The sequence below is a fragment of the Hemitrygon akajei genome, chromosome 7, assembly GCF_048418815.1.
Source record: "Hemitrygon akajei chromosome 7, sHemAka1.3, whole genome shotgun sequence".
In the NCBI taxonomy this organism is placed as follows: Eukaryota; Metazoa; Chordata; class Chondrichthyes; order Myliobatiformes; family Dasyatidae; genus Hemitrygon; species Hemitrygon akajei.
In genome coordinates, this window is record NC_133130.1 from 102,890,086 (window position 1) to 102,914,311 (window position 24,226).

At 42.4% G+C, this 24,226-nt stretch overlaps 1 protein-coding gene across 6 annotated transcripts in view; it reads left to right on the forward strand.

The window, feature by feature from the left end:
• Nucleotides 1–24,226, forward strand: part of LOC140730748 (probable methyltransferase TARBP1) — a 384,497-nt gene that overhangs the window by 193,526 nt on the left and 166,745 nt on the right. For all 6 annotated transcript variants that reach the window (XR_012099667.1, XR_012099666.1, XR_012099668.1 and 3 more), the window contains exons 21-23: nucleotides 4,060–4,170; nucleotides 5,380–5,529; nucleotides 22,853–22,939. Coding sequence is in view for 3 of the 6 variants with exons in the window: in XM_073051594.1 (XP_072907695.1) it covers nucleotides 4,060–4,170; nucleotides 5,380–5,529; nucleotides 22,853–22,939 (348 nt within the window). In the remaining 3 variants the exon portion in view is untranslated. The remainder of the gene's footprint in view (nucleotides 1–4,059; nucleotides 4,171–5,379; nucleotides 5,530–22,852; nucleotides 22,940–24,226) is intronic.

Below are 24,226 nucleotides of genomic sequence, written 5' to 3' on the forward strand. Positions count from 1 at the left end.
AGTACATTGCATTCGGTATACACAATGTGGTCTCCTCTTTTTCTCTCCTCCTGTATTTTCATTCATTTTTTTACTCCCCCTCCGGACAGGTTGGCTGCAGTTCACAAGCCATCGCCATTCTCTCTTGGTCAGCCCAAGTATCACATTATTCAGGATTTACAGTATTTGTCTCCACCATATCACAGGCACCTCCTTTGTTTTCTTTGTTCCTCATACTCAGCAACTTAAAATGTATGTAACTTTCCCAAGTTCTGATTTTACATATTAACTCTGTTTCTATCTCCATCAATGCTGCCTGGTTTGCTGAGTATCTCCATCATGTTCCATTCTGACTCCCACAGGAACAGGCCCTTTGGCACTCGCTGGCAATTCAAACTGCCTGAATGCTTTCACTTGCTCCCTAGCCCTGGATTCTCTGTATGTTGGGAGGCTTACAGCAGTGGCTAATTTTTAATGAGGATATTTTACCCCATGGTTGTCATAATTTATTCAAAATGTTTCCTGATTTCTTTTCCTCTCTTGGGCATTGCTAATGTCCAAAATAAACTCTTAATCATGATTTTAAAAGATTATTCACATCTCCTTGAGTAAGTTTGTCAAATGAAGCCCTTTTAAACTCGTGTGCAAAAGGTTTTATAAGGTCTTTATGGTTCTTTTTAGCTTCACTGATAGAACACTTTTGTTCAACTTTCATTAGCTAATATTGGGAGCTTTTCTTCAAGTCAGGTGTGAATTACAAAACAATTTTTGAATAATATCTTAAACAACTGGAAAAGCTCAGGGGTATTGGGAGGGAGGGGGTATTAGGAAATTAGGCGGCTCTAATTTCATATTGAATTGTGTAAACATCAACTTAATTTAATATTGTTAGAGAAAAAGAATATACATTTGAATTTTGGAGTCATCTACTTATCAGCTACTAATAGTCCTGAAGAGAGTTTTAATGTGGCTCAAGAAATTCCTCCTCATCTCCATTCCAAAAGGACACTCTGCTATTCTGAGCCTGTGTCCTCTGATCTTAGACTCTCCCACCATAGGTAATATCCTCTCCACATCCACTCTATCAAGCCCTTTCACCATTCAATAGGTTTCAATGAAGTCACTCCTCAGTCTTCTGAATTCCAGTGAATACAGGCCCTGAGCCATCAAACACTCTTCATTTGACAAGCCATTTAATCCTGGAATAATTTTCGTGAACCTCCTTTGAAAAGCTGATGGAGATTGTGGATGAGATGCTTTTGCCAATTCTGAACTGACTGGGGTCTACATGAGGAAATCCAGGATCCAGTTGCACAAGGGGTTATTGAGGCCCAGGTCTTGGAGTTTACTGATTAGTTTAGAGGGAATGATGGTGTTAAATGCTGAGCTGTAGTTCATAAAGAGCATCCTGATGTATGCATCTTTGCTGTACAGCTGCTCCAGGGTTGTGTGAAGAGCCAAAGAGATGATACCTGCTATTGACCTGTTGCTCCGGGAAGTGAATATGCTTCAACACCAGCCTCTCAAAATTCTTCACCACTGCGGATGTAAGTGCTACTGGGCAATAGTCTGAGGCAGGTAACCATTCTCTTCTTGAGCACCGGTATGATTAAAGCCTGCTTGAAGCAGGTGGGTACCCCACACTGCCGGAGTGAGAGGTTGAAGATATCCATGAACACACCACCCAGTTGGTCAGCATAGGTATTCAGTACTTGGCCAGATACTCCGTCTGGTCCAGATACTTTCCTTGAATTCATTCTTTTGAAGGCATGTCATCTTCAGATACAGATACAACTTTAACCAGGCCTGGTCGAAGAAAACCCTGCCCAGTTATCACCAGCATGTAACCTGTAGCACCAGAGGTCCCGACACACTAGACCACTGCTACACTACGATAAGGATTGCCTATTGTTCCTTCCCGAGACTGCTTTTTGGCAAGTCAGATCATTTGGTTGTACTCCTGCTACCTGCATACAAAGCCTAAAGAGCAAGGCTCCAGAGATCAAGACAACCAGAGGTTGTCGCAGGAGGCAGAGGAGCAGTTACCAGTTTGCCTTGAGTCAGTGTACCGGCTCATGTTCAAGGACTTGAATGACTACACCAGGGTCTTTACAGACTTTATTAAAGCAGTTGTTAATGAGTGTGTCCCCGCAGAACTATTCTGAGTTTACCCTATTCAGAAGCCCTGGATGAACCATGAATTCAGGAATTTGCTGAGAGCCAGATCAGAGGCATTCAAGTCTGGAGATGAAGAATGCTACGAGAGCTGCAGGTGTAGTCTCCAGAAAGTCATCTCATGGGTGAAGTGGGAGATTCTAGGCCAGAGTGGAATCAGTGAGGGATGCTCGATAGATTGGCAGGGTTTGAATGCCATAACCTCCTACAAAATAAAATCTTATGAGATAGGGAACAGCAGATCTTCGCTTCCAGATGAATTCAATGCCCTCTATGCTCACTTTGACCACCAGAACAGGGAGGAACCATGTCTCCTGATGATGCTTTGAGCGGCTGGTTAAAGACTACATCTGCAGCATGCTACTACCTACACTGGACCCCCTACAATTTGCCTACTGATGGAACCAGTCTACCGATGACACCATAGCCACAGCACTACAGTCCATCCTCACTTACCTGGAGAAGAGGGATGGATACATTAGAATGCTGATCCTGGACTACAGGTCAGCATTTAACACCATAATTCCCTCCAGACTTGACAGGAAGCTCAGAGACCTCGGCCTGCACCTCACCTTGTGCAGCTGGATCCTAGACTTCCTATTGGATCATGGACAGGTGGTAAGGATGGGATTCCTCACCTCTGCCCTTCTGACCTTCAACACAGGTGCCCCTCAGGGTTGTGTCCTGAGTCCCCTTCTCTACTCCCTTTACACCCATGACCGTACTGCCACACAGAGCTCCAGTCTGCTGATCAAATTCGCAGATGACACAACTTTGATTGACCTTATTTTTAATAGTAATGAGACAACCCACAGAGGAGAGGTTGACACCCTGAGACAGTGGTGCCAGGAAACAACCTCTCCCTCTATGTCAAAAAAACCAAAGAGCTGTTTGTGGATTACAGGAGGAACAGAGACAGGCTTGGCCCAATCAACATCAATGGGTCTACAGTTGAGATGGTGAGTGGTTTCAAGTTCCTCAGTATACACATCCCTGAGGATCTCACCTCGACTGTACACACTGGCTGTATGGCAAAAAAAGCACAACAGCTTCTCTTCAACCTCAGGCGACTGAAGAAGTTTGGCATGGGCTGTATCACTGCCTGGTACAGGAACTGCACCAACCTTGATTGCTGAGCACTGCAGAGAGTGGTATGGACAGCCATTGAATATATTTACAGCAGCAGGTGCATAAAGAAGGCCTGGAAGATCATCAAGGACACCAGTCACTCCAATCATAAACTGTTTCAGCGGCTTCTGTCTGGCAAAAGGTACTGCAGCATTAAAGCCAGGACCAACAGGCTATGGGACAGCTTCTTTCTACAAGCCATTAGACCTTTAAATTTACATGTCTGTACATTGCAACGGAGTCATAATGCAAAGATTTTCACTCCCTCATGTTGTGGGATGGATGTAAGATTTAACATAAATTCAAATTCAAATCTGTGAGCAGATAAAGTAAAATAAAATTAATTGTGAATGGTGGAAATTGGGGAAGAAATCAGAAGAACAATCAGCAGCATTTTGAAAATGAAGATAGAAGATTGCAGCGCAGTACAGGTTTTTGGCCCACGATGTTGTGCTGACCTTATCACCTACTCTAAGATCAATCTTGGTTCAGGCTGTATTTGTGGACAGAGAAACAGTTATTCTTTTCAGGGCCGGAAGCGAGATAGACAAAAAAAAAACAAATTCAATTTTAGGTAGCAGATGAGGTTGACATGCAACTCCTCTAAGTCAAAAGCTTCTGAATTGTAGGGAGACCTTCCATAGAATTGTGGTGCATGTTCATTATGTTCGTGTACTGTAAGTGGTAGCAAAATGGTGTTTGTCATCTTTTTTGGATTTATTGTCAAATTGCTAAATAAAATTGAACTCCTGAAGCTACTATTTTTCCTATTCCCAGGACGAAGAGCTGAGGAACACCAAAGGTCGCTATTATGTGAACTCCCTGATGCATCGACTAAAGAACAGAATTTGGCAGACACTCCTTGTGCTCCTTCCTCAAATGGACCAGGTAAAGATATCATCAGTCTAAGAATTATGTTTCACATGCATAATATCAAAAGTAATTATCCATGAATTTTTTTCCCCAATTTAGATATCTGATATTGACCCTTTTTATTTTCCCTGTTAGCTGTTCCCCATTTGGAGCCACAAACACTTTTTAAAAGGCTGAAACAACACACACAAAATGCTGGTGGAACACAGCAGGCCAGGCAGCATCTATAAGGAGAAACACTGTCGATGTTTTGGGCCGAGACCCTTCGTCAGGAATTTAAAAGAATTTTTTTTTAAAAAAGAAAGAATTTAAAAGGAATTTAAAGGATTGTTTTTGCTTCCTCTGGTCTTTATAGGGCAGCACAGTAGTGTAGAGGGTAGTGTAGCATGGTAGTGTAATGGTTAGCATGACGTTTCATAGCCCTAGTGGTCGGGGTTCAATTTTTGCTGCTGACAATAAGGATGTTGTACATTCTCCCCATGACCGCATGGGTGTCCTCTGGGCCTTCCAGTTTCCTTCCACAATCCAAAGATGTGAATAGGCAGCTGTCGATCCCAGGGGAAGAACTGGCTGTTGCCCATGCAGTGGGTCCCTCCCTCTCCACATCACTGATGTAATCCAAGGGAAGGGCATGCATTGATACAGCCTGGCACTAGTGTCGTCACAGAGTTTGCCAGAGTGAAGTTGTAAACAACATCAAGCTGCCTTAGGGACCCTGGCTCTGGATTTCTTCCTCTGGATCCCCACTACCGCCCCCCCTATGAAACCCTTAGGAACCACCAAAGATGTACAGGTTAGGGTTATTAAGTTATAGACATGCTATTTTGGCACCAGAAGCTTGGGGCACTAGCGGGCTGATTCGGACTGTGTTGGTCATTGACACAATTGGTGTATTTACTTCTTGTTTCAATGTTCTGATGTAAATGAGACCAATAGAGTTAATCTTTAATAGGTGAAAAAAGGTAGCTTTGATAATTTCTGATTAAAGGCAAATGTAGAGTTTATTGAAATAATTTATTGAAGTTTTCCTTGTGCCTAATTGAAAAATTCAAGCCAAAGGAAATTTGTTGGGATTTAGTTAGATCAGTGGTTTAATGAAGCCTCATCTTCACAATGTTTTTCATTTTAGACAAGCCTACTTCTTATTATGTAGTGTCTTTGGTGTCTGTTTGTGGATGAGATTCCCATGTGTTTGAACTCAAACTGCATCAATATGTTCCGTAGGTGTTTCTCAGTGCCACTGTTCAAATTGTCTTCAGATCTGCTTTGAGTGATAATCAGGCATCTGTAAAATACTTGATCGAATGGTTCATCATCTTATTCATGCAAAAGTGCCCAGAGCTTATTGATTCTTTCTGGAGATTCTTCAGCTACGTAAGTAAAGGAGTATTGACTACATCTAATAATTCCTCTAATTTTCTTAAACCACCCTTGAAATCTTTTTACTAACACTGGCATGAATTCTTAAGAGCATAAATGTTACTTTAAGTCTTGTTGTTCCAGAAATGTATATTTATTGCTTCTGAATTTACTTTCCTGGACTGTTTCGTTTTACTGATGATGTTCCAATAATGGATGGATTGAACGTGCGTATTAAAAAAAATCCATCGTACGCATCTTCAAAGGAAAATATTTGTCGGATTTGACCCCACTAACACAAGTTTCCAAATGCTTGATTTTTTTTCAGACCTATTAGTAAGTATGGAAATTTAATTTCCAATATTCTTCCAGAAACTTATTGTCAGAATTGATTAGCAAAGGTCAGATACAGGGATGTCAGGAACACAGCTTAGGTTTGTGTGACATATTAAAGGTTGCAAGAAAAAAGGGATATTGAAAAATATACTTATGTAGAGTAATATAGACTCAGTGGCCATTTTATTAGGTACACCCTTCATTTGCTCATTCATGCAAATATCGAATATGCGAGTATTAAATCAGCCAATCATGTGGCAGTAACTCAATGCATAAAAACATGCCCAGACATAGTTAAGTGATTTATTTGTTGTTCAGAACATCAAAATGGGGAAGAAATGTGATTTAAGTGACTTTGTGGTATGACAGTAGATGCCAGACGGCGTCGTTTGAGTGTCTCAGAAACTGCTGTTCTAGGATTTTCAAGCACAGCAGTCTCTAAAGTTCATAGGCAATGGTGCAAAAAAGCAAAAGACATCTTGTGAGTTGCAGTTCTGTGGGTGGAAATGACTTGTTAATGAGAGAAGTCAGAGAACAATGGCCAGACTGATTCAAGCTGACAGGATGGTAACAGCAACTCAGATAACCATGCATTACAACAGTGATGTGTGGAAGAGCATCTCTGAATGCTTAACACATTGAACCTTCAAGTGGATGGGCTACAACAGCAGAAGACCACATATGCCCAGTAAAACACTCAGTGGCTACTTTATTAGGTTGCAGAAGGTATGTAATAAAGTGGCCACTAAAAGTATATTGTGCCAGATGATCAGGGTGTCAATTTTTAAATGAGTTATAGAGGAGGGCTGCGGGAGTTATAGGGGAGGCCTGCGGGAGTTATTGGGAAGGCCTGTGGGAGTTATAGGGGAGGAAATCCCAAGAACTGGATCTTGGATGATGGTAGAAGAGTAGAAATTGACGCCACACTGGAGCCCAAATTGCTGATGCAATGTGAATTCAAGTGCCCTGAATGACAAGAAGTCTGCTGCAGGAACTCAATAGTTTGAGCAGTGTGGGGAAAGGAACTGTCAATATTTCCAGCTGTAACCTTGCATCAGAACTCAGAGGCTTGTCTGGCTGGAGGAAGTTGGAGCTGAGATAATATGATAAGTTTTTATCTGCAATTTGAGAAAGATAAGGGCAGATCGGAGGTGTCAGTGTTGCAGTTGAACAATGAGCCATGAGGGAGATGCTGGCCAAAGTTAAATGGATGGATATCCTAGCAGGAAAGACAGTGGAACAGCAATGGCAGGTATTCTTGGGAATAACGCACAAGGTGCAAAATCAGTTCATTCCCTGGAGAAGAAAGGATTCAAAGGAGGGAAAGGGGCCACAGTGGTTGACAAAGGAAGTCAGAGATTGCATAGCATTAAAAAAAAGTATGACAGAGCTAAGGTGAGTGGGAAGACAGATAATTGGGAAATGTTTAAGGAACAACAGAACTTAACTAAAAAGGCAATACGGGGAGAAAAAATGAGGTACGAACGCAAGCTAGCCAGGAATATAAAGGAGGATAGCAAAAGCTTTTTTAGGTATGTGAAGAGAAAGAAGACAGTTAAGAACAATGTTGGGCCCTTGAAGAATGAATTGGGTGAAATTGTTATGGGAAACAGAGAAATGGCAGAAGAATTTAATAAGTACTTTAGATCTGTCTTCACTAGGGAAGACACAGGCAATCTCCCAGATGTATGGATGGGCCAAGGACATAGGGTAACAGAGGAAATGAAACAGATTGACATTAGGAAGGAAATGATGATGAGTAGACTGATGGGACTGAAGGCTGACAAATCCCCAGGTCCAGATGGTCTGCATCCTAGGGTACTAAAGGAGGTGGCCCTGGAAATTGCGGATGCATTGGTAATCATTTTCCAATGTTTCTTAGATTCAGGATCAGTTCCTGAGGATTGGAGAATGGCTAATGTTATCCCACTTTTTAAGAAAGGAGGGAGGGAGAAAACAGATAACTATCGTCCTGTCAGCCTAACATCAGTAGTGGGGAAGATGCTAGAGTCCATTATTAAAGATGAAATAGTGTCATATCTAGATAACAGTGATAGGATTGGGCCGAGCCAGCATGGATTTACCAAGGGCAAATCATGCTTGACTAATCTATTGGAGTTTTTCGGGGATGTAACCAGGAAGTTAGACAAGGGAGATCCAGTGGATGTAGTGTACCTTGATTTTCAGAAGGCATTTGATAAGGTCCCACATAGGAGATTTGTGGGTAAAATCAGAGCTCATGGCATTGGGAGGAAGATATTGACATGGATAGAAAACTGGTTGGCAGATAGAAAGCAAAGGGTAGCGGTGAATGGGTGTTTCTCGGAATGGCAGGTGGTGACTAGTGGGGGTGCCACAGGGCTAGGTATTGGGACCACAGCTGTTTACGATTTACATCAACGATTTAGATGAAGGCATTGAGAATAACATCAGCAAGTTTGCTAATGATACTAAGCTGGGTGGCAGTGTGACGTGATCAGGATGTTAGGAGAATTCAGGGTGACTTGGATAGGCTGGGTGAGTGGGCAGATGGCGTTTAATGTGAATAAGTGTGAGGTTATCCACTTTGGGAGTAAGAACAGGAAGGCAGATTATTATCTGAACGGTGTAGAGTTAGGTAAGGGAGAAATACAAAGAGATCTAGGAGTCCTTGTTCATCAGTCACTGAAGGTGAATGAGCAAGGGCAGCAGGCAGTGAAGAAGGCTAATGGAATGTTGGCCTTTATTACAAAGGGAATTGAGTACAAGAGCAAGGAAATCCTTTTGCATTTGTACAGGGCCCTGGTGAGACCACAGTTGGAGTATCGTGTACAGTTTTGGTCTCCAGGGTTAAGGAAGGACATCCCGGCTGTAGAGGAAGTGCAGCGTAGATTCACAAGGTTAATTCCTGGGATGTCTGGACTGTCTTACGTAGAGAGGTTAGAGAGACTGGACTTGTACACGCTGGAATTAAGGAGATCAAGAGGGGATCTGATTGCAACATATAAGATTATTAAGGGATTGGACAAGATAGAGGCAGGAAATATGTTCCAGATGCTGGGAGAGTCCAGTACCAGAGGGCATGGTTTAAGAATAAGGGGTAGGTCATTTAGGACAGAGTTAAGGAAAAACTTCTTCTCCCAGAGAGTTGTGGGGTTGTGGAATGCTCTACCTCAGAAGGCAGTGGAGGCCAATTCTCTGGATGCTTTCAAGAAGGTGTTAGATAGGTATCTTATGGATAGGGGAATCAAGGGATATGGGGACAAGGCAGGAACCGGGTATTGATAGTAGATGATCAGCCATGATCTCAGAATGGCGGTGCAGGCTCGAAGGGCCGAATGGTCTACTTCTGCACCTATTGTCTATTGAGATAAAGCTGAAGAGAATATCAGTCTCCGTTAAAACTCTATGAACCTATTGGAACAGACAAAAGTATTGAAAGAACTCAGCAGGTCAAGAAGCATCAATGGAAAGGAATAAACAGTCAACTTTTTGGACCAAGACCTTTTCGTTTATTCTTCTCCGTAGACGCTGTGTGACCTTCTGAGTTCCTCCATCACTTTGTGTGTGTTCCTCAAGGTTTCCAGCATCTGCAGAATCTCCTGTGTTTCTGAACCTATTTAAAGTTCAAAGTAAATTTATTGTCAAAATACATATTTGTCAACATATACGACCCTGAGATTCATTTTCTTGTGGGCATATTCACTAAATCCATAGAATATTAACCATAATAATCAATGAAAGACCACCTAACTAGGGCATTCAACCAGAGTGCGGAAGATAACAAACTGCAAATACAGAATGAGTAAATAATAATAACAAATAAGCAATAATATTGAGAACATGAGATGAACAGTCCTTGAAAGTGAGTAATTGGTTATGGGAACATTTCAGTGATGGAGTTAGTGAAGTTGAGTGAAATGTTCCTCTTCGGTTCAAGAGTCTAATTGTTGAGGGGTAGTAACTGTTCATGAACCTCGTGGTGTGGGTCCTGAGGCTCTTTTTTCTTCTTACTCATAGCAGCAGTGAGAAGAGAGCATGGCCTGGGCATTAGGGGTCCCTGATGATGGATGCTGCTTTCCTTCGACAGTGTTTCATGTAGATGTGCTCAATATTGGGAGGGCTTTACCTGTGATGTCCTGGGCCGTATCCATTACTTTTTGTATGATTTTCTATTCAAGGGCATTGGTGTTTTTGCTGTCCGTTAAATAAAACTTCCCAGATGCTGAATGTTTAGCCTCCTAAAATTAACCATGAAAATAAAATTCTTCTGTTTGGCAAATGGTGTAAGAATGAACAGAACGTTTATTGTTGAGATCAAATGTATTTGTTCCTCTAGCATTGGCCACACTACTTGCTATCTGGTTCAATTCCTGCCTGTAAAATATCCACACTGTGTGCCGATCATGGTTAGCGTGATGTTATCACAGCTCGGGGTGTTGGATTTCAGAGTTCAATTCCTGCATCGTCCTTGAGGGATTTGTGACTGCATATATTTCCTCCAGGTGCTCTGCTTTCTTCTCACAGTCCAACGAGGTACTGGTTAGTAGGTTAATTAGTCATTGTAAGTTGACTTGTGATTAGGCTGCGGTTATATAGATGAGTTGTTGGCTGTTTGTCTCAGTGGGCCGGAGGGTCTGTTCTGCGCTGAATCTCGAAGTAGAAATAAATAATTAATTTACCCCCATCCTTGTTCAGCAAATGCAGGGAGTCGCTAAGTGTGGATGAGTTGGGGCATCTGCTGTGTAGCTTTTTGACTAGATGTGCCCTGCCATATCAATTCTAAATCCACAGTCATTTTCAGCTATACACTTCCTTATTTCTATCAAGTGAGTTTATTGCCCTTTGCACTCTTCAAGGAGTAGTAGAACATCTAGTATAAAAAAATGATTTTCAGGTTTTGCTGGAAAATCATTCAGGTCCTCGTTGTTGTGGTGAGTGGGACTGCAGCAAAATGGGCAAAATAGTAAAAGTAAATTTTTAAATTGTTTCAGAAAAGCTTATATCACAAAAATGAGCAGCATCTATCTCTCAACCAACACTAGAAATAAATAACACACCTAGTTATTCTACCTTGATACTTTTACGACCTTGGTATGTAGCAATTTCTCCACATTGTAGTTGTGCATCAGAAGCACAACTGTGCAGTTGACTGATAGATAGATAGATAGATAGATACTTTATTCATCCCTATGGGGAAATTCAACTTTTTTCCAATGTCCCATACACTTGTTGTAGCAAAACTAATTACATACAATACTTAACAGTAAAAAAAATATGATATACATCTAAATCACTATCTCAAAAAGCATTAATAATAGCTTTTAAAAAGTTCTTAAGTCCTGGCGGTAGAATTGTAAAGCCTAATGGCATTGGGGAGTATTGACCTCTTCATCCTGTCTGAGGAGCATTGCATCGATAGTAACCTGTCGCTGAAACTGCTTCTCTGCCTCTGGATGGTGCTATGTAGAGGATGTTCAGAGTTATCCATAATTGACCGTAGCCTACTCAGCGCCCTTCGCTCAGCTACCGATGTTAAACTCTCCAGTACTTTGCCCACGACAGAGCCCGCCTTCCTTACCAGCTTATTAAGACGTGAGGCATCCCTCTTCTTAATGCTTCCTCCCCAACACGCCACCACAAAGAAGAGGGCGCTCTCCACAACTGACCTATAGAACATCTTCAGCATCTCACTACAGACATTGAATGACGCCAGCCTTCTTAGGAAGTACAGTCGACTCTGTGCCTTCCTGCACAAGGCATCTGTGTTGGCAGTCCAGTCTAGCTTCTCGTCTAACTGTACTCCCAGATACTTGTAGGTCTTAACCTGCTCCACACATTCTCCATTAATGATCACTGGCTCCATATGAGGCCTAGATCTCCTAAAGTCCACCACCATCTCCTTGGTCTTGGTGATATTGAGACGCAGGTAGTTTGAGTTGCACCATATCACAAAGTCCTGTATCAGTTTCCTATACTCCTCCTCCTGTCCATTCCTGACACACCCCACTATGGCCGTGTCATCAGTGAACTTCTGCACATGGCAGGACTTCGAGTTATATTGGAAGTCTGATGTGTACAGGGTGAACAGGACCGGAGAGAGTACGGTTCCCTGCGGCGCCCCTGTGCTGCTGACCACCGTGTCAGACCTACAGTCTCCCAACCGCACATACTGAGGTCTATCTGTCAAGTAGTCCACTATCCAATCCACCATGTGAGAGTCTACTCCCATCTCCGTTAGTTTGTGCCTTAAGATCTTGGGCTGGATGGTGTTAAAGGCACTAGAGAAGTCAAGGAATGTAATCCTCACAGCACAACTGACCCCCTCTAGGTGAGAGAGTGATTTGTGCAGCAAATACGTGATGGCATCCTCCACTCCCACCTTCTCCTTATACGCAAACTGAAGAGGATCCTGGGCGTGCCTGGTTTGTGGCCTCAGATTCTGTATTATCAGCCGCTCCATGGTCTTCATCACGTGCGACGTCAAGGCAACAGGTCTGAAGTCATTCAACTCCTTTGGTTGTGGTTTCTTCGGTACCGGGACAATACAGGATGTTTTCCACTGTCTGGGTACTCTTCTCTGCTCCAGGCTCATGTTGAAGATGCGCTGTAGTGGTTCTCCCAACTCAGTCGCACAGGCCCTCAGTAATCGTGGGGAAACTCCATCTGGTCCAGCCGCCTTGCTAGTACAGATCTTCCTCAGTTGTATCCTGGGGTGTCATGTTACACAAGTGTAGCATGAATACACAGACTCTCAATGTAAACTTAGTGTTCAGCAAAATTACATTTAACTTTATGTGGTGCATGGAAAGTTAGGTAAGAGTTGATGGGGACATAGGAATTTTTTTGGAAATAGAGGAGTTAGTAAGTTTTCTTGGCTGTGATATCATGATGGTTGGACCAGAACAGGTGATTGATGACATTCACACCTAGGAACTTAAAGCCCTCAACCTTCTCAGCCTTAGCTCTGTTGATGTGGAAAGGGTGTGTGCACTGTCCCCTCTTTTTGAAGACAATAAACATTTCTTTTGTTCTGTTGACATGAGGGAAAGGTGGTTGTTACGCTGCCATGTTACTAAGCTCTCTATCTCTTTCCTGTACTCTGACTCGACACAGCTCGGCCCACAACGGTGGTATTATCTACAAACTTGAAGATGAATTTGGAGCAGAACCTGGCCACAGTCATGAGTGCTCCAGCTTCCAGCATCTGCATTCTCTTTGGTTTTGTGTTGGAGAAATTTACAGTTCAGGCAAGGCAATTGGAAACAGCATTTTAACTTTGAAACATTAAGAGACAATCCTATGTTATGACAGATGGAATGTGAAGGATGAATGTTGCGTGGGGATGGAAGTTCAGCAGAATTTAAAATTACTGTTATAGGTTGGAGGGCATCAGGAAATGTTTAAGTAGTAGTGATAAAGGTTAACATAAACACAAGAGATTTTGCAGATGCTGTAAGTACTGAGCAACACACAAAATGTTGGAAGAAACCAGCAGGTCGGAAGCTTCTATCATAGTATTGAGCCAACCGCTGTGCTGCCGTGGCTTGATGTTCAAAACTATCTCGACTGGAAAACAATGTTTGGTATTGACTTGGGCTCTGGGGAAATGAGTTAGTCTGTAATACTTGCCATGGTATTAATAGAATTGATGTTGTGGGCAAAGGACACCGAAAGTAGAAGGTTTACTAAAGATTAACTTTATTTGTCTCATCAAATCAAATCAGCAAGGATTGTGCTGGGCAGCCTGCCAGTGTCACCATACTTCTGGCACCATAATAGCATGCCCACCACTCATCAACCTTAACCGTGCATCTTTGGAATGTGGGAGGAAACCAGATATCCCAGGAAACCCATGCGACTACAGAGAGAATGTACAAACTTCTTACAGGGAGCAGTGGGAATTGAACCCCAATGGGTGATTGCTGGTTCTTTTACGTTGAGAGGATGCAGCTACTATTTATTGCATCATCTCAAAGTAAAAAGTTTTTAAAACAATCCTTTTGGAACTATTGACAAATACTTAATCTGCCTCCATCTTTGACCTTAAATTTAAGCCTCTTCACAATGTTAAGATATGCACCTGTCTTCAATGTAGTTCATCTTTAGTGTGGATGTTGCATTATAACAGAATTAATTCGTACAATAACATGTTCTCCAAAAGCAAAATTATAGAATAAAATGAATAGTGAAAAAAACTGGTTTCATAAAAGGAAGGAGAGCTTTATTATTTTTAATTAGCATTGTCTCATTACGTGGGGAATTGTTTTGTAAGTGAAGCTTTAAAAGAAATCTGTGTTATAATTATGGCTCAAAGTAAAAATCCTTTTGTAGTTAATTGAAACCCAATGCATTATTTCTAATTTGCTTGACTATTTCAGCAAAGCAACTTAATTGGTCAGTTTTCCTGATTAATTTGACAACTGTTAAATGCAGCACATTATGATTTCTAAAGGTGAAAATTTACCTTAGTGGAATTTGAAAGGAAGACTAGTTCTTAATGATGCTTCATAGCAGAGTAATGGCAGATGACCTTGCATTCAAAAACTTGGCCTAACTTTTTTTCTTCTGAAGCACTATTTTTCAGAAATATTTTGTACAGGGTATTCAGAAAGTCCAATTTGTATTGACCTACTAAACTGATGGACCAAATTGTATCAATTGCTCAGCAAGTTAGGCAACATCTGCGTAAAGAGAAACATCATTAATGTTAAGAATTAGAAGCATTAATGTAAACAATGTTAACTTTCTGATGAACATTTCACTCTGTTTCTCCTTCAACAGATGCTGCTTCATTTGCTGAGTGTTTCTGGCCTTCTCTATTTTACTTCAGATTTCTAGCATCTGCAGTTTTTAATTTTTGTTTATTATTTAGTTAAATTAATGCATTGGCTGAGCTGCATTCCCGACAAGTTTAGCTGATCACAATGGAAATGTGTTGAAGTGTTCTCAGCTCCCTGGTTTACAATGATTTTTGCAGACAGTAAGAACAGCATGGAAGTGTAATGCTTTACAGTTCCAGTGATTGGGTTCAGTTTCTGCCGCTGTCTGTATGTTCCTACTTTGACTATGTGGGTTTCCTCTGCATGCTCCAGTTTCACAAAGATGTGTGGGTAGTAAGTTGTGGGCAGGCTATAGGTGTCAGAAGCATGGTGATAGTTGCGAGGTGACTCCGGCACAGCCTCTGTAGTGTTCTCGCACAGGTGTAAAAGAACTCTGAACTGAACACTGAGGTAAACCGTAGTCAATGAAGACAGGATCGCAGTAAGATTAACCATTTACTGTTCACTCTTCCACATTAACGTATGGTGAAAACTGTTGATAAAACAATACAAAATATATACAGTATTTGTTCCCTTCTTGATATCACATTTACATCATAAATACTTGCAAAAGTAAAACTACAACAACTATATTACATTAAAGTGCAACATACAGTCAGAATCTACCTACACCATCGACTGCTTTAAATACACTTCAACACAAACTATCCGCAACTCTTTAAATAACAAAAACATAAACCTTATCAACCGTCGTTACTTTTAACAGAATCAGCGTTAACATTTTTAATTTAACATATCGATTATCTCATGAACTTACGGCGTTGCTTCACTGATGTTTCTAGTGCGTAGAAAGAAAACTTTTCTCGCGCTGATCCTGCACATGTGAGCCCCCTCCTTCCCGTTTCTCCAAACCGGTATTTTCCCCACAAGATGCGGTGAAACCGGGTGTGACGTCATCGCATGCCGCGATATGTCACAGACAACGAATTTACTTTAAACAATCTTAACTTTAACTAGAAAACGATAACAAACGAATTACTAAAGCGAAACTATAATAAACTAAACAAATGCCATAAAGGCAACACACTCCCCGCCTGACCTTTGTAGGGTCACAATGAACATAATACAAAACTTCAGTCTCTAAATCAGTCCTTAGGTAGAAGTAGAATGCCTTCTGTAACTGGCCTTTGGTAAATTTTCACATCACCTTGGTCAGAAGTTTTCAACTCAACCTTCCTGACATGTCCATCCCTACTAGGGAATGTGGCAGTGATTCTGGCCAGCTGTTGCAGGCGATTTGCTTGTCCCTGAGCAGGACTAAATCTCCAACTTGAAGATTCCTGCAGGGTTCTGTCCACTTTTGTCTGTGTTGCAACAAAGGTAAATATTCATGTCTCCAATGAGACCAGAACCGATTTGCCAGAGCCTGGACCTGTCTCCAATGCTTTGTGTACAAATCCTTATCAGAGAAGTCCCCTGGTGGAGGGGGAGCTCCTGCCTTCTGCGTAAGGAGCATTGATGGTGAGAGTATGAAGGGGTTTTCCGGGTCAGAAGACACAGGTAGGAGTGGTTGTGCATTTATAATGGCTGTGACCTCTGCCATTAGTGTGCACAGTACCTCGTGGGTCAATCGGGTGCGTTGCTGCAGAAACATTGAATCAAGAATTCTTCTGGCGATACCGATCATCTGCTGCCATGCGCCTCCTTGCTGACTGAGGTACTTTTGCATCGTTTTGTCCATCCCCAGCTCCTTTGATGCTCCAACAAAGTTCGTGCCGCAATCAGACCTTAACTGTTTTGCAGGGCCTCTTAGCGCAAAGAAGTGCCTGAGAGCGTTAATGCAGCTGGATGTATCCAAAGATTCGATGACCTCAATGTGTACCGCTCTTGAACTCATGCAGCTAAACATGATGGCCCACCGCTTGCTCTCTGCTTGTCCTCCTCTGGTGCGTCTCGTAGTGATAGTCCAGGGACCAAATACGTCGAGCCCCACATATGTAAAAGGAGGGCAGACTTCGAGGCGTTCTGGTGGGAGGTCCGCCATACGTTGAGCTTCCAACTTGCCTCGCAGTTTTCTGCAGGTTACACATTTATGAAGTACTGAATTGATCAGTGTTTTACCTCCCAAGATCCACAGTCCCGCTGCCCTTATTGCTCCTTCCGTCAGGTGACGCCCCTGATGCTTTACCTGTTCATGGTGATGGCGAGTGAGCAGTAAGGACACATGGCTGTCTTTGGGCAGGATTACTGGACTCTTTTCTGCAGCTGGAAGTTAGGAGTGTATTAACCGGCCTCCAATGCAGATGATATCGTTCTTCAGGATCGGGTTGAATTTCCTCAAAGGGCTGTCCTTTGGTATTGGTTTATTAACTTGGAGAGCTGAAAACTCCCCTGCAAAAGCTGCTCTTTGAGTTGCTTTAAAGATGACGTCCTTTGCCTGGGCCAATTCGTCCGCAGTGCGAGCTAAGTTACATTTGCGCCATAAGAAACGGAAGAAATTGCGATGGTCCTCCTGTACTAAGAAGCAATGGAACATCTGCTGGATGTCCGCTAAGATTGCGACCTTCTCCTTCCGTAAGTGCAGCAGGACCCCGAGAAGGGTATTGTTAAGGTTGGGGCCTGTAAGGAGCACGTCATTAAGGGAGACACCAGCGCACTGAGCACTGGAGTCAAAGACCACCCTGATCTGATTGGGCTTTTGTGGGTGGTAAACCCCAAACGTTGGGAGGTACCAGCACTCCTCGCCTTCCCTCAGTGGCGGTGCTACTTCAGCATGTCCATTAGCGAAGATCTTCTCCATAAATGCTACGTATTGTTGCTGCATCTCAGGTTTCCTTTTCAGGGTTTTTTGCAAGGACGTGAACCGCTTGACTGCCTGCTCTTTGTTGTTTGGCAAGCACTGGCGTGGTTCTCTGAAAGGTAGTGGGGCAACCCAATTATTTGCTTCATCTCTGAAGACCTTGGTGTCCATTATTTTTAAGAAAATGGCGTCTTGAGCTGATGGAGCAAGTTTATTATCATGCTCAGTTTGAGCGAAGGCTGACTGACCTAGCGTCTTGTCGGTTACTTTACATTTGTTAAAGCCTTGTCGTGCTTCCTTGATACACATGAAACTTGTGCAGGGTTGAAAAATTGAATGGCGGCCACTCTCTAGCACATTGGTCTTGAGTGTGTTAACTGTAGGTTTGTGTACATTGCCAAGGCACACCTCTCCTATCACCACCCAGCCCAAATCCAGGCGTTGCGCAAAGGGGGCGTCGTGTGGTCCATTGACCTGCTCCCTAACCTTGTGCACCTGGAGAACGTCTCTTCCTAATAGCAGGAGTATTTCTGCTTTTGGATTCAGTTCTGGGATGTGCTTGGCAATGTGGTGGAGATGTGGCTGGTGTAGCACTGCACTTGGCGTTGGGATTTCAGTGCGGTTATTTAAGATTTCATTGCACTCTAAGAGTGGAGGGAGACAGATGACAACTTTACCATCCAGGGACTCGAGCTGGAAGCCTTCTGCCTTCCTTCCATAAGTTTCCACGCTGCCTGAGCAAGTTCTAAGGTAGTATGGGAACTGATTACTCTCAATGTTGAACAAGTCACAGAACTCTGGTCTGACTAGTGAGCGATTGCTCTGATCATCCAGAATTACATAGGCTTTGATGGCCTTGTCTTTGGCTCCCTTAGGGTATACCTTAGTGAGGCTGATCTTTGAACAAGAACAGCTTGACTGAGCTTGACCGCAAACTTCTGTACAGCTCAAGCTGACAACAGTTGTCCTGGAGTGAGCCTCTCCCTCCCCGCCGTCCTGTTGTGAGGGTGAAGGAGCTTTGTCGGTTTGCGGTAACGGGCTGGGATGCATGGCCCCATCATGATTAGTGCTATTACATTCCGGGCACTTCACGGAGATCGTACACTCTCTAGCAAGGTGAGAGGTAGAGGAACAGCATTTAAAACATTTTTTTCTCCTTGAGAAGGGCCATCCTCTCTTCAAGGGGTTTTTTCCTAAACATTCTGCATTTTTTGAGGGGGTGGGGTTTGTTATGCAATGGACAATTTTTGCTAGGGTCATTGTTAGTTGTAAAGGCTTCAGTCTTAAGCACTGAGACAGGTTTATTAATGTTGAAATTATTCGAAGTGGATTTAACTGGCTTGGTGTAAGTTGCACTGCTACCTGGACTCAAGAAGCTAGGGTCGTTTCGCTTCTTTGCCTCCTTGCACACAAACCTAATGAAATACTCAAAGGGAGGAAATCGACCATCGTTCTCTTCCTTGTACTCTGAGCCAACAGACACCCACCTTTCCTGCAGCCCAAATGGAAGTTTGTCCATGATTTGTCTAATCCCGTATGAAGTATCTAGGTATAATAGACCAGTTAAATAACCATCTTCTTTGGCACCTTGAATCTCCATGAGTAAATCTCCGAGCTCTCTTAACCTAGTGTGGTCCTTGGCTGACACCTTAGGAAAATTTTCCAGACGTCGGAATAGTGCCGATTCAATAATTTCAGGGGCTGCATAGCACTCCCGAAGTCTCTCCCATGCTTTGCGTAAGGCTAGCTTGGGGTTGTTAATGTACACTGAACGTATGCGTCTCACCTGTTCGCATGATTCTTTTCCCAGCCATTTCGCCATAAGATCCAACTCTTGGGTTGCTCCGAGCTGGACTCCGTGGATAGCGTTGGCGAATGTGGAGTACCATGCACGGTAATTTTCAGGTTTATCGTCGAACTGGTATAGTCCTGAAGTGACGAGATCTCGTCGTGCTAAATACTGTGCCATGGGTTCAACTGCAAGTGGCATGCTGGCTGGGGGAATATGTCGGCAGGTATATGACTGAGGGTGTACATCTGTTATGGAATTTGCTGTTCTGAATTTGGCCTTTGCCTCTCTTCTTGCCAAATTTGGTAAGTTTGGTGTCGAGAAGTATTTGTCATCAGCCCTTTCATTCTTGAATTCATCGCGGAGTTGCAAGGGTAAATTGTCTTCCTCGGATGGATGTGATGCAATTGGGCCTCTCTGAGACTCCTCATGAAATGGGACGTTAGCATATAAATATGGAGAAGAAGAACGAATCTCCAAGTCTATTTGAGATCGGACATAGTCGCTTGTGCGTTCCAATCTGATCTTTTCTGAAGTAGATTTTACGTCAACCAGATCATGCATTTCTTCAGCATTTTCTATTATCTCTGCTTCCACCCTGGCAGCTTCTGCTTCTCGGTGTAGCGTCAGCACTTCTAACTCTGACTCTATCCTTACCTTTTCCAACTGGTTTTTGGCTTCTCTGGCAGCCGCTTCCTTCTGGTTTTTGGCTTCTCTGGCAGCTGCTTCCTTTTGGTTTTCGGCTTCTCTGGCAGCTTTTTCCATTTGGTTTTCGGCTTCTCTGGCAGCCGCTTCCATTTTCAATTTTGCTTCTTGTTCGGCGTACAACCTCGCACCTTGGCGGCTTCTGCCTTAGCTCTTGCATGGGCAGCCTTACTTGTTGATGCCCTACTGCCCCTGTCGCTGGATGGCAACGACTTGATGCTGGATCGAGTTGTCATTGCAGCACTTGAAACACCTGATAATGCCGCCTTTTCACTGTAGTGTTCTCGCACAGGAGTAAAAGAACTCTGAACTAAACACCAAGGTAAACCGTAGTCAATGAAGACAGGATCGCAGTAAGATTAACCGTTTACTGTTCACTCTTCCACATTAACGTATGGTGAAAACTGTTGATAAAACAATACAAAATATATACAGTATTTGTTTCCTTCTTGATATCACATTTACATCATAAATACTTGCAAAAGTAAAACTACAACAACTATATTACATTAAAGTGCAACATACAGTCAGAATCTACCTACGCCATCGACTGCTTTAAATACACTTCAACACAAACTATCCGCAACTCTTTAAATAACAAAAACATAAACCTTATCAACCGTCGTTACTTTTAACAGAATCAGCGTTAACATTTTTAATTCAACATACCGATTATCTCATGAACTTACGGCGTTGCTTCACTGATGTTTCTAGTGCATAGAAAGAAAACTTTTCTCGCGCTGATCCTGCACATGTGAGCCCCCTCCTTCCCGTTTCTCCAAACCAGTATTTTCCCCACAAGACGCGGCGAAACTGGGTGTGACGTCATCGCATGCCGCGATATATCACAGCGAATTTACTTTAAACAATATTAACTTTAACTAGAAAACGATAACAAATGAATTACTAAAGCGAAAATATAATAGACTAAACAAATGCCATAAAGGCAACACAGCCTCAGTGTTGGTCATGGATGCAAATGAAGCATTTCAGCGTATGCCTTGATGAACACGTGAAACATAAAGATAATCTTAATCTCATTTTAATCTCGGTTCCTGGAATACTAACTGGAGGTGGACCATGCAACACCTTTTGGTTTTACCTCTGCATAGCAAATGAACTTGCGGGCAATGGCTTGTGCAATAGAAAAATATATGACTATTGAATTAGCAGGAAAGTAGCAACAGCAAAGTGACAAGTGCTCTCTGCTAACCTCATGGAAAGCTACCATAAAAAAGCACTTTCCGCTCCCCCTGGTGCTGGCTTGTGGCAGTGTGGCTGGGAAGTCAGCGAACCATACATGAGAAAGTACTACTTTTAGCAAATGCTTCAAGCATTTCACAGGGTGCTAACTTTTAAAAAATACATAAAATTAAAGTAGATGTTGAAATGTCATAACGCTTTGGGACAGCAGAGCCTGGATTGGGGAGTGTGCCTTATGAGAATAGGTTGACTGAACTTGGCCATTTTTCCTTGGAGTGACAGAGGATGAGAGGTGACCTGATAGAGGTGTATAAGATGAGACGAGGCATTGATTGTCTGGGTAGCTAGAGGCTTTTACCCAGGGCTGAAATGGCTAACACGACGGGGCATGGTTTTAAGATGCTTGGACGTAGCTACAGAGGGGATGTCAGGGGTAAGTTTTTCACACAGAGTGGTGAGTGTGTAGAATGGGCTGCCAGAGACGGTGGTGGAGGCAGATACAAAAGGGTCTTTTAAGAGACTTTTAGATGGTACATGGAGCTTAGAAGAATAGAGGGCTGTGTGGTAGGGTAATTCAAGGCAGTTTCTAGAGTAGGTTACATGGTCAACACAACATGGTGGGCTGAAAGGCCTGTAATGTGCTGTAGAGTTCTATATTCTATAAATGGAGCAGCTACTAATGCCAGAGGCCAGGTTCAGTTCTGACATTGAATGTGACTTTCTTCACTGGCTTCTATTTTCACATGTCGTAAAAATGTGCAGGTCGGTGCATCAATTGGCCATTGTAAATGTCCCTAGTGTGTGTATGTGAGTGGTAGAATCTGTGAGTGAGGTAACGGGAATATGCAGAGAATGTGGGATTTCTGTAGGAGCATGGGTTTCATGCTGCAATAGTGTAAATGGGTTGTTGATGGTCAGCATAGGATTGATAGTTTGAAGGCCTTTTGATCATGGCTGATTATTTTTCCTCTTAATCCCATTCTCCTGCCTTCTTCCTGTAACTTTTGACACCCTTTCTAATCAACCTCTGCTTTAAATATATTCAATGATTTGGCCTCCATTGCCATGTTTGCCAGTGAATTCCACAGATTCACCACCCTCTGGCAAAAGAAATTTCTCCTAATCTCTGTACTAAAGGGACATCCTTCATTTCTAAGACTGTGCCCTCTGGTCCTAGAGTCCACCACTATTAGAAACATCAACTTGGCCTTTAGATATTCAGTAGGTGTCAACGAGATCCCACATTACTTTTGGTAAATTCAGTGATGTTCTTTTCCCATAAATCAGTGTTGTCTGTAGAGAACTTTTCTGCTGTCACCAGCATTGAGATAGTTGGGTTGTTGTGGATGTGCTGTCATTTTAATGTACATATAATAATGGCACTGATGCTTGTAATGCTGATTACCATAATTCGGATTGCAGAATCTGGCACATTGGTCTGTCTTGCCAGTTCTCTTTCGTGACCCTGCTGGATGACTGTTCTCTAGTTGTAATTAAACTTTGCTATGCAATCAGCAGTTCTCAACAAAGCAATGGAATTTGTTTTCTGGGTGCAAGATACATTTAAAAAATGACATTTATGATCTCTTACTGAAAATGTGGGAAATGACTCTCAAAAGAATCAGTACCTTTTGAAGACATTGTTTGTGGAAAATGGCTAAAATATCTTAAAGATATAAATTTGTAATTCAACTTGAATATTTCAATGCTCTAGTTTTATTGCTTTTGTTGTTTTTTATGCAGAATCCTGAAAATTCAAAAACTAGTATCTGCACCTTCCTGGCCACATTGGTTCATATTGACACAATGCTTAAGAATATTTCACAGAAGGTAAATATTTCTGCTCCTGGAGCCAATTTCAGGTTAAGTAACAGAGGTAACATGTCAAAATATGGGAATGGTGATTGTAACATGAATTTTGTTTGATGACAGCAGCTACTGAAGACCAAAAGGAGACCCATTCACAGCAAAGGCGAAACAAAAAACTGACTCTGATGCCATCTGCTTATTTGATGCAGCCTGTGCCAGAAAAAGTTGTCAAGCTGCATGTCCAAATCTTGTGTACCAGGTCACAAACTGGTGTACAATGACCAGGTGGATTTCCAGAGTTGGTCTTCACCTCTAACTTACTGCTGACCCATCACCTTCTATGTGCTGCCATCTCCAGCTTTCTTTGTGAATTTGCTGCATTATTGGGCAAAAATTTTCTCTCAACTGTTGTTATTGAAACAAGGCTTAATTCATTTCAATGTCTTTCCTCAGTGGTTTTAATAAATGAATAGGGATTGGTTGTTGGACATATGCCTACTCTAGTCTTTTTTACTCTATTTCATTTTATTTGCCCTTACCCCTATAGCCCCTTCTGCCCTGCATTTTTAAACTAATGCTGTAAATAAGGTAGGGACGTGTTTGGCACAACTTTGTGGGCCAAAGGGCCTGTATTGTGCTGTAGGTTTTCTATGTTTCTATGTGTAGTGTGCCACAGTTGTGTAGCGGCTAGTGTGACACAATTACAACTCAGTGTGTTCTGGAGTTAGGAGTTCGATTCCAGCTCCTTTCTGTAATGAGTCACTGTACGTCCTCCCAATGGAATGTACAAGTTTTCTCCAGGTGCTCCAGTTTCCTCCCACAGTCCAAAGATGTACTGGGTAGGTTAATTGTTCATTGTAAATTGTTCAGTGATTAGGTTTGTTGGGATGGCTTGGGTGGCATGGCTCAAGCAATGAATAACACTTTGCTTCCAACTTGCTTAAGAAAGAATCCTATAGTGGGGCAAATTATCTGTTGAAGCACTTGGAATGATCTAGCACCGAAATGAGACCAATTAGCTCATTGTGACTCTTTGCATAAGATGGAGACATGAAAGACTGTAGATGCTGCAGCTTCGAGCAATAAACAATCTGCTGGAGGAACTCAACCTGAAATGTCAACTGTCTGTTTTCCTCCACAGATGTTCCTGACCTGATGAGTTCCTCCAGCAGTTCATTTGAAATTCTTTGTATTACATATAGGTATTTGACTATTTCAAGGGTAAAGCATCCCAGATTTCTCTATTGAGAAATAGTACTGTTTATTTGAAATTAACTGAAGTATTTTCCAACAGAGTAGATAAGGGTA